Source organism: Gavialis gangeticus, unplaced genomic scaffold (assembly GCF_001723915.1).
Source record: "Gavialis gangeticus isolate Ggan-Ray unplaced genomic scaffold, GavGan_comp1, whole genome shotgun sequence".
NCBI classification, from domain to species: Eukaryota; Metazoa; Chordata; order Crocodylia; family Gavialidae; genus Gavialis; species Gavialis gangeticus.
This window is the reverse complement of record NW_017728995.1, coordinates 305,146-316,361: the sequence shown is the minus strand read 5'-3', so window position 1 is coordinate 316,361 and position 11,216 is coordinate 305,146. Positions and strand designations below refer to the sequence as shown.

At 41.6% G+C, this 11,216-nt stretch overlaps 1 protein-coding gene across 4 annotated transcripts in view; it reads left to right on the top strand.

The window, feature by feature from the left end:
- Nucleotides 1–9,878, top strand: part of LOC109287870 (putative gamma-glutamyltransferase YwrD) — a 60,246-nt gene extending 50,368 nt beyond the window's left edge. For all 4 annotated transcript variants that reach the window (XM_019503124.1, XM_019503123.1, XM_019503121.1 and 1 more), the window contains 3 exons: nt 5,942–6,112; nt 7,341–7,425; nt 9,204–9,878. In XM_019503124.1, the coding sequence (XP_019358669.1) occupies nt 5,942–6,112; nt 7,341–7,425; nt 9,204–9,448 (501 nt within the window). In that variant the 3' untranslated portion in view covers nt 9,449–9,878. The remainder of the gene's footprint in view (nt 1–5,941; nt 6,113–7,340; nt 7,426–9,203) is intronic.
- The last annotated feature ends 1,338 nt before the right edge of the window (nt 9,879–11,216 follow it).

Here is an 11,216-nt window from a genome sequence, read left to right as displayed (position 1 = left end):
CATGTCCGCCTTGGCCTTCCTAACAGCTCGCCTACAGGCCCGAGCTGAGTAGGTATACTCCTCTTTGGAGATTTCACCCCCCTTCCACCGGGCGTACGCCGCCTTTTTGGCAAGCAGGCAGTCCCGGACGCCCTTGGTGAGCCAGGGGGGCTTCCGGACACTCCTGCCCCCCTTGCTTCTTGTCGGGATGGACACCCCTTGGGCCGTGAGTATCGTCTCCTTAAGGAACGTCCACTCGTCCTGGACACTGAGTTCCTCTGCCCTCAAGGACCCCAGTGCCTCTCCCACTAATCTCCTCATCTCAACAAAGTTGGCCCAACAAAGTTGATAAAGTTAAATTTAGAGCTGATGAAAGTTAAATTTAGAGCTGATGAAATTGATGAAGTTTCACTTGTGACACCAGCTCCAAATTTTTCCCAAAGATGCTAAAGCTGTGCAGCATCTTTAAAATAAGCTCCCCCTTTATGAATCCCAACAACAGAAAGTGATTTTTTTTCATTATTATGGAGCAAATTGAGCAACCCTATTATAGTAAACCCCATGGTTCCATACAGTTTGTTATAATTTGCTTGTACTGCACCTATTTTTTCTTAAATTTGAGAAGAAAAGTGTTGTTTTCCACAGCTTTTACAGTGTTTATTTAGAAGCAACTGCTTCAGTAAAGCAACATCTGTGCAGGTGGACATTCCACGTATAAGATTGCTACACATAGCGACAAACTAAAAGATAAAGTATCTATCATTAAGAGTAAAGAAAGGTTTGGGGAGAAATTGTGGGGATTTCTGTGTTAGCTATATTTTATACCTGTAACATAAACAAGTAAACTACTTGCCATTCATTTGTTTAACATCAGAACAATCTATTTATTAATATAAATACTAAACATTTAATCTAAACCTAAAATATCAAAGCATGTTTTGATTGTTAAACTCTTGAACACAGAGGAGAAGAGAAACAGTTTAGGTTCTTTCAATGGATCTGTTGGGGGACTGGTAAACTTTTGTGGCCCAAACTTTCACTTACTTTAAGAACCCAGTTTAAACCAACTCTTACATATGTGCTTCTTAACTGTTTGGATTAATGATGGGCCATGAACCAAACTATGAAATCTGAACACTCAGACATTTCTCTTGGTATTTTAAGCAAGTATTGGCAGAGGAAATACAGGAAGGATCACAAGAAATCCTCTATAGAAACTTCCAACTCACTTTTGTAGATTCAGCAGGCGTGGATAGTTTGGAACAACATGTGAACATTTAGTTCTGAACTGTACTTGAACTCTAGCTCTCTTTAGGCCCTCAAGGGGTATGTTGAATATTTATTTTATTACTTTACTAAAGTCTCCTAGTCTTTTGCTGCTTCCTCTAACTTGTCCTTTCTGGCTATTATGCTACAAGTCTGGGCCCTCACCCTCTTCAGGTGAGGTAGTAAAGTTGAAATAGTCCTTGAGGGGAGTGCTTCTACTTTAGCCCTGTTGGTCAAAGTGAGCAGAAAATAAGGAATCCTTTACAGAGACTCTCTGCTTTTTTCCTATTTGGATAGCCCCTGCCAATAACCTGCACCTGCTGCAGGGCTACACTTGTGCAAAAATCAGTCTGTTATCTAAAAATGAGAACTGTGTTAATTTTATTTATTAGATAACGATAAGCTACAACCTTCAGATCACTGCCATCGTTTATTTACTGGAGATATTTATTTGGATTTACAACTGGTGAGTCATTGTCACCATATTGAAGTATCCTGCCAGTTTAATAACAGAAGTAAAATACCCTTGTAACTTATCCAATACTTTCCTACATATACATTGAAGTATATTCTCACTTGATTTATTCCTTGGGTAGTGAGAATACATTATTTTTGTCCGTTTATTACAATGTACAAATAGTAACATATACAAATTGCAAAAAAAAACCCTTTCAAATGCAGTATTTTCAAATTGAATCTCCCCATATAAAAAAAAAAATCACTAACTTGTGCTAGTCACAGATTCAATATTAAAATAAGTGGAAAAAGAATAGATAAGACAGTTTCCTTGTAAAGAATAATTTGATGCAAAATCTCTAACGTACATTGCTTTAAGAAAAATATTTTGAACAGCCACTTTTATTATAGTTTACAGAAAGATAATTAAGATAATTTGGACATTCTGAATTATAAATGTATGAATACATTGAAGTGAATATTGCCAAAACTAATGAAAGATGAAAATTGTTCTGTACCTAGGGGGGGAGTTAACTTTTTTGAGAATTTGTTGTAGGAACATTGACATCCACTTTTCTAAATGTGTGATTTGATCTTTGATCAAGAATGGTTAGATTTTTCCTTGAATAATAGAAACTGGCAATGTCATATTTAAAAATGAAAAATAAATGTATCTAGACTTGAAAGGAGACTTTTTTTTCAAAAAGCATATTTTAAAAACAACTTGAATTACTGAAGAGTTTCAAGCCCGTTACTTGTGAAGGAGACGTTATTGTCTAAGCATGCATCTGAAAGTGGGACATAAGCACTCAAGTCGCTTAGACAATGAAAATTTCTAATGCGCTTGTTGCTGGGCATAGTCCCTGTCTGCTTTCTTGAATCTAAATAAGTGGCACTAACTGTTGTATGTATGTCTTCTTTCTTTCCTTTCTTTGCATCAATTTAGATAATCTGTATTTTTCTGTTTTATTTCTTTGAGGTGTGATAATTCTACTGTTTGCTTTGTTTTCTGTCCACGCTGTAGTATGCAATGATAGACTTGTCATACCAAACACAGATGTGTGATGTTCATAATGCCATGTTCATTCTCTTGGCTATGGAAGAGATCCTTAGGAATGCCTGGTGAAAAAAGTCACCAAATGTTGCAGCTGCTGCACAAAGATAGCAAGTGAAAGAAAACAGGGAACCATTTTGATGGGAAGGGAGCAATCAAAAGTACCACAAAGTACTGGTATGATGTTTTCAAGCCAGCTTCAGGTTGTAGAAAAGGTCCAGCAACAGGTGGACAGATACAAAGAGGTGAGCAAATGTGAAATTGGAAGACACCTGAATAGAATATCCACAGGGGGAAAGGAATTATAAACAAAGTAGGGGTAGGTTGAGTCAGGAAGAAATAAAAATAAAATAAGACTATTTTATTGTCTTAACCGGGAAGATCAGTTCCCAGACCACTACACCTGGTAGCACAGTTTGGGGAGGAGGTGAGCAGCCAACAGTGGCAAAAGAACAGGTTAGGGAATATTTAGAAAAGCTGGACATGTACAAGTCCATGAAGCAGAATGGGCTGCACCCAGGTGTGTTGAGGGAGCTGGGCCAGTGTGACTGCAGAGCTGCTGGCCATCATCTTTGAAAACTCATGGCCATTGGGAGATGTCCTGGATGACTGGAAAAGGGAAAAATATAGTGGCCATAGTTAAGAAAGGAAAAGAGGAGGATCCAGGAAACTACAGACCAGTCAGCCTCACTTCAGTCCCTGGAAAAATTATGGACCAGGTCCTCAAGCAATCCATTTCTAAGCACTTGGAGGAGAAGGTGATTAAGAAGAGGCAGCATGGATTCACCAAACGGCAAGTCGTGCCTGGCCAACCTGATTGCCTTCTATGATGGGATGACTGGCTCTGTGGATGCAGGGAGACCAGTGGACATGATATACCACGACTTCAGCAAGGTTTTTTATATCAGTTTCAACAACATTCTCTCAAGCAAGCTGAGGAAGTACAGGTTGGATGAATGGACTATAAGGTGGATAGAAAACAGGCTGGATAATTGGGCTCAGAGGGTAGAAGTCAATGGCTTGATAGCAGCTGGTATCAAGTGGAGTGCCCGAGGGGCTGGTCCCCTGGTTCTTCAGTGGCCTGGAAGCTGGAATGGAATGCACCCTTAGCAGATTTGTGGATGATACCAAGCTGTGGGGAGGAGTGGATATGCTGAAGGGTGGGGATAGAATTTTGTGAGACCTCAACAAGTTGGAGGACTGGACCAAAAGAAATCTCATGAGGTTCAGTAAGGGCAAGTGCAAAGTCCTGCACTTAGGATGCAGCAGTCACATGCATTAGTACAGGCTGGGGACCGATTGGCTAAGCAGCAATTTTGCAGAAAAGCACCTGGGGGTTACAGTGGACAGTAAATTGAAAATGAGTCAGCAGTGTGCCCTTGTTGCAAAGAAGGCTAACAGCATACTGGGCTGCATTATTAGGAGCATTGCCAGCAGATTGAGGGAAGTGATTCTTCTACTCTCTTCAGCACTAGTGAGGCTATATCTGGAGTGTTGTGTTCAGTTTTGGGCCCCCGCTACAGAAAGGATGTGGACAAATTGGAGACAATCCAGCAGAGGGCAGCAAAAATGGTTAGGGGGCTGGGGGACATGACTGATGAGAAGAAGGTAAGGGAACTGGGCTTATTTAGTCCGGAGAAGAGGCGACTAAGGGGGGATTTAATAGCAGTCTTCCTTAATAGAACTACCTGAAGGGTTGTTCCAGAGAGGATGGAGCTAGACTGTTTTCAGTGGTGGCAGATAACAGAACTAAGGAGCAACGGTCTCAAGTTGCAGAAAGGGAAGTTTAGATTAGATATTAGGAAAAAGTCTCTTGCTAGGAGGGTAGTAAAGCAGTGGAACAGGTTACCCAGAGAAGTTGTGGAGTCTCCATCCTTGGAGGTTTTTAAGACCCAGCTAGACAAAGCATTGGGTGGGATGATCTAGCTGGGAATGGTCCTGATTTGAGCCAGGGGTTGGACTAGATGACCTCCTGAGGTCCCTTCCAACCCTGATTTTTCTGTTCTATTAATGTTCCAGGAGGGAATATTCACCAAAAGGGGATACAAATCAACATCTAACTGAAGTATTTCTGCAACATGAGCAAGCAGATATACCCTGCACTTTTAAAAGGGTGTACACACATGTACAGGTTTATGGAGTAATTGATGAAGGTCAGGAGGGCCCTATGCCAGTCTGAGTTCATGAATGTGGTGATCAGGATACCATTGCACAGCACCCATCACAGGGCTGATAAATGTCTGGACAATTCAGCTACTGACAACATGCCAGGTAGAGAGGATGCTCCAATAGTGTAGCAGCAGTATGAAATCTCACAGGAGAATGAAGCAGTCCCTCTAAACATGCTTCATTCTATTCATATTCTACTTTACTCAGACACATTGTCACTTCCACTGTTGGAGCACAATATATGATATGATTATTAAGTAAATACTGTGTAGCAGGTCTTTGAGTCCATGTTTGCCTTGGCTTGTAAATGTAGCTACATTTTAATGTTGCTTTGTATGTGGATGTGTGGTCAATTTTTATATGTGGCAGCTGCATTGCTAATACCTATTTGAAGGAAGACTAAAATGGATTCTTGTATAGGGCACGAATAGGCGTTCATTTGCGTTGGTGGTAATTTCTCACCTGGAAGATTTTCTCCTGGAAGGGGTATGTTTCCCTAGGAGAAATTGAATAAATGCTTGTACACTCATAACTTCTACTGGGAAAGCAGAATCTCCTGGTAGAAACAATGCCTGTACATGGCCCAGAAATGGATCTCATGCTTCAGAGTCATAAATGTCCAGTGACAGTTGCTACGTGCTGCTGTCTGGAGAGTGGTTGGCAGTACCACAGTATGAGAGGAGTGTACCTGAGCATGACCTTACTGATGTGCAGGAATCTTCCCTAAGGGTGCCTCTTGGATATAAGCATATTTATACAGGGATTTTCCCTACATGTGTGTGGGTTTAAGCACATCCCCATTGCCTCCCTACTTGAATATATGCAATAATGCTCCCCTTCTCATGTAGGAATGTCTTTTATGAGCTGTTTTTGCTTTTCCCAAGCTCCCTATATCAATCGGAAATGCCATATCAATCAATAGCTAATTGGTCAATATCTTGAAAAGTTCCTGACTATTACGCAGTATTACTTCAGGCTCAAGGATTTTATTAACTTAATATCTGTGTTTATTTTCAGAATAGAGGAGCTGGTTTTTCCCTGTTTCCTGGCCACCCAAACTGTCTAGCACCAGGAAAACGGCCATACCACACTATCATTCCTGCTCTAGCTACAGCTGCTGACACTGAGGATCTCTTGTGCTCCTTTGGAGTAATGGGTGGCTTAATGCAGCCTCAGGGACATGTTCAGGTAATCTGAGCCTTTTGGCATATATTACAGTTCCTTAGAAGCAACATAGTGCTCTGAGGTCTTTTTATTTCAGAATCCTCAGGACAGGCAATGCAAATCTGTAGGCCAAAAGAGAAGTGATTTTTGCTTTGCGTTTTATCTCATTGCTGATTTTGTCAGCAACTGGCCAGTTTCCATTTCGGCATGGACATTTTACGCACGTGGCATGGACAGATGATAAAGAAAATGTCATATGACATCGGACATGGTAGTAACATTCTGCTATTTCAGCATCCATTCTTTTGTTATCCTCAGTCTATTTACTGTCATAGATTCATAGAAGTAGGGTCGGAAGGGACCTTGTAGATCTTCTAGTCCAACCTCCTGCCCTGGGCAGGAGAAAAACCGGGCTTAAATGACACCAGCCAGGTAGACGTCAAGCCTCCTCTTAAAGACCCCCAGGGTAGAAGCCATCACCACTTCCCTTGGAAGTTGGTTCCAGATCCTGGCTGCCCTGACTGTGAAGTAGTGCCTTTGGATGGCTAGTCTAAACCTACTCTCTAACAACTTGTGGCGATTTATTCCTTATTACCCTGGGGGTTGTTCGGGGGAACAAGGTCTCTCCCAAACCCTACTGGTCCCCCCTAGTGAGTTTATAGACAGCCACCAGGTCCCCCCTCAGCCTTCTGTTGTGAAGGCTGAATAGGTTAACGTCCCATAGCCGCTCTTCATAGGGTCTGCCCTGCTGTCCCTGGATCATGTGGGTGGCCCTTCTTTGGACCCTCTCAGTGCTGTCCACATCCCTCCTGAAGTGCGGGGCCCAGAACTGGACACACTACTCCAGCTGCGGCCTGACCAGTGTCGCACAGAGGGGAGGCCCTGCTTGAGATGCATCTGTGGATGCACGACAGGGTATGGTTAGCCCTACTGACCATGACCTCGCATTGTTGGCCCATGTTCATCTTGGAGTTGATAATGACTCCAAGATCTCTTTCTGCCACCATACTCTCAAGGAGCTTCCCAGCTTATAAGTGTGCTGCTGGTTCCTACTGCCCAAGTTCCTACTGTCTGGTTGCTAATATTTTTTATCCAATATAGAAACCTCTTGAGGAAAAAATGTGATTTCTGCCAGGACAGTGAAGCTTTTTTGCAGATCAGCAGTCTTCCTGTGATGTTGAAAGCTTATGATACATATTTTTAGATGCTGCTTGGTATGCTCTAACATTTTACTTATTTGTGCTTTCTAAAGGTGCTGCTCAATATGCTGGAGTTTGGCATGGACCCTCAACAAGCCTTAGATGCATCCCGGTTTTCTGTGGATTATTCCAGAGAAGGTATGACTTTTAAACAGCATAATTCACAAAGTAAATGGCTTAAGTTACAAATATTGATGTTTCTTTTAGTTCAAAAGTTTGGGGCCATTTTTTTGTTATGCAGTTACTCTGCCTGGTTAGATTAATGGCTCTTACAGTGGAAGCTCTTACTCTGCTGTCTAATAACAGTTAACACCATACTCTATGCTGTCAATGTTGGCTGTCTCCAGCACTTTGTAGTTTATGAGATGATATGGAGATGCTATTTAGTATGTAATGATTCTGAACAAGGAAGTATTGCTTTCTATGCTACAATATGGTTGTTAATTTGGCACACTGCAGTGCCTTGGAGTCAGTCCCACCTGGTTTCTGAGGGTATGTTTTCCCCTCACAGTTAACTTTCAGATTACCATCATCGATATAGAAAAGCTCTTCCTTGGGGGTAGAGGTATTTTAAGCCTGGATAGTTTACCTAGTTTGGGAATTGGGTTAGAACCAGAACTTCAAGTTAGCTTTGTTTTAAGGTTGCTAGTTAAATCACCCAAGTGCTGATAGTCCACCATTGCTTTTTCTGTAGTTTCCTCTAAAGAACAAACAAGTTCTCCTGCAATGAGCACAGTTGATTGGGAAATAATTTTAGAGCACATAGAATGAAATTTCAAGTACACAACAGAAACAGTAAGGACAAAGTGATGTTGGTAGCTTTTTTGTGGGAACACTTGCAGCAGGGCTACATTAACCAAGTGCTCATACCCAGGTGTTACTTATGTAAGGTAACTGGACAATGGAAGCAAAGTCTGAGAGAGAGAGAGATTTGCTAGAAATATCTGGAAAGAAAATCAATATTTTGTGTGGAGTGGGATCTTGCAAAGATATGACTGGCTGTTACTTCTTGCATCATGTTTAGTGTATCCAGTAACCCAAGCATGAGATTCTAATCAATCAGCATGGTGGTTATAACATCCCATCATTAAATACAGTGAGAATGGGCCATGTGTTTTTGCAGTTGGAATATCTCTAGAGGGCATTTGTTTCGTTCCTCAGTGGTTGGTTTCCATACCAGCTCATGTATTGTACAGGTGACAAATTTTGTTCCAGTCTTTACCCTAAATATAAAATTCAGCTCTTTTTTATGTGCCTATACAGCTCTTGATGAAAACAGTAACAGCATTATAACTTCATTGTGGAGCAAAAGTTAGTCTTTGGAGGGTTGGCATTGGCAGTCTGCTTCACTAAAAGCAGTTTCAGAGGCATTTTGTATCTACACAGGCAAGCAACTGACTCAGCTGCCACTGCTGACACACAACAGCATGTTCTCAAAGGTGGCCTCTTCTCCTCTTGGAAGCTGGAGTCTCTGAGTCTCCCAGTACCAGCTTCAGTGCACCAGCAATGTGAAAGAGAAGGATTAGTTCCTTAGTTCTGCCTTCACCTCTTTGAGGAGCCCTTCACCACAGGCAGTGTTTCCTTTCTCTTGGTAGCTAGAGCATGCAGGGGCTGGAAGCGTGCCTGCCTCCCTGCTGGTGTTTAAGGGAAGGCTGATGCCTTGCTTCTTTCCCCATTACTTCCTCTTCATGCAGAACTTGTCATATTCTAGCCCTCTGCCTTCCTGGAAGAGTTTGCCTTCAGTTCTTGCTGCCAAGCAAAATCTGAGGCCTGGGATAAGGTTCAGGGCCACAATGATTTGGTTCTCTTCAGGTTCTTATTGTCAAAGAAATGTTGGGGCTAGACTGAAGAGTATTGAATTACCCTTGGAATATCCTCTTTCAGCAGATGTCAGTGAGCATTCTTTTCTTTAACAGAAAGCAAATGGCATCTGTCACTTGAAGATGGTATCCCCCAAGCAGTTGCAGAAGACTTGAGAGCCAGAGGTCACTGCAGCCACTGGCCCGTAAGTGGGCATGACAGGAGCCTGTTTGGCCGTGGTCAGATTATCACTAAAGGAGATTGGTGGAAGTCTTCGGGCTCTTTGTCTTCCAAGAGCTTCCAAAACATCCTTTGGGCAGGATCGGATCCCCGAGGAGATGGCTGTGCAATGGGATATTAGCATACCCTAAGCAAATGTGCTGTATAGGGACATCAGGTAAAAATCAAAACCGTGCCTTTGGATGTCATCCAAACTGTCAGAGCTGCTGCACATACATATGATTCTGTGATGGATTAATTTCCATGTTCTGTTGTACTGAGTACAGTGGGTATTACAATCACATGGCAGATCAGTAAAAAATGCCTTTTTTAATTAATGGATGTAATGTCATTTGCTCCCTTCCCTACTGTCCCTCACATCACAAGGATTATTGTATGCTTAAATTATAAGGATCTTGTGAGAGTAATAATGATTCCATAATGTATGTTGATCAGATTCTGAATGTTTGTCCATTGGTATAGCCAGAGCGTTTTCTACTTTTTTGAGTCAAAAGCAAATAGCTAATCTGGTAACAATGGAAATTAAATAAAAATTTTACGGTCAGTGGTTATTTTCTTTTTACATATTTATTGTTTCTCAAATTGCTTTTATAGTCTGATTAGAATGGAAAAAGGAGGCCCTATAAAATTATGTTTTATTGTGGTTAATGTTGAGTAGCACTGTTTTTACTGCTACACCAACAACTGGTATGCTTACTGTGGGAATCTTCTTATAATAGAGTTAGTCATGTAAAGATGAATATTGAGACTTATGGATCAATTAAAATCTGGAGTACATCAGAGATGTGTTGGTTCATTAGTGTTTGTCAGCATTTCAGTTAACTATCCATTGACCGAACTGACTGAGGCTAAAGTAGGAGAAGTAAAATTTAAGGAATCGTCCTTAAAGGATCTTGAGCATACAAATGTTGTGGATCTGGTTGGAAAGGTATCTGTCAGCTGTAGGTGATGCTGGAAGCATGGCAAAAACTGTAGAACCTATGGGACTTAAGAACGAAGGTGTTTAAACCAGAGCTGTGTATGCCTCCCATAACATAGATATGACATCTGCTGTGACTGCCTGCCTATTGCACTGAATGAGTTTACACTTTGATTTGGCTAGCTCATCAGTTCTGTAACCAGACAAGTTATATATTGGATTGGTCCTATATCTCAGTATCTTCAAAGAACTCTGTTTAGCTGGCAGGATGTTGATGGAACAACTAAGCTGCAAGTGTTGTTCTATCAACAGACAGCTTTCCATGTCAGCAGTTATGATGCATTCCTCGGTTCTGCTATTGCATTCCTCAAAAACTGTTTATGTCACAGTTGTCTGTGCAAAGTGAGAGTGAGATGATCACAGTAGGATCATGGTCTGTGCACATTTCTTCTTTGGTCTGCAGCCTGCTCTGCCAGAACACCTGCAGAGCCAAACTGGGAGACAGTGGAAAATAAGGTAAGCTGCAAATAAAGCTGGGAAATACAATTCTGAGAGCTACAAGATGCCTCATACCCTCCTATCATGACTAGACAAAAGAAGACATTGCAAGGGACCATGCAAAATAGGAGCCCTTTACTCACATTGGGTAAAATTTTCCCATTATTATCTTCTTTGCATCCTTTGTCCAGGTGTACAGAGAGATTTAAGGCATTGCCAAACCAGTAGCAAAGCCAGAGAAATAGCCCAGGTCTCCACCCTTCCAATCAGCGGCCATATTCTGTATTCATATTCTAGTCACCTGCCTAATACATTAAATTATTTTGCAAGAGTGCCTTGTGCCACAGTTAAGAACGTGGCATGCAAAAACTGTCACGTCCTTCATGTTGTGTGTATTGCAACAGACATATGGTGGGGCAGGGGTCACAAAACTAGATATTTTTAATGTACTGGCAGCATAGGTTCCAGGTTC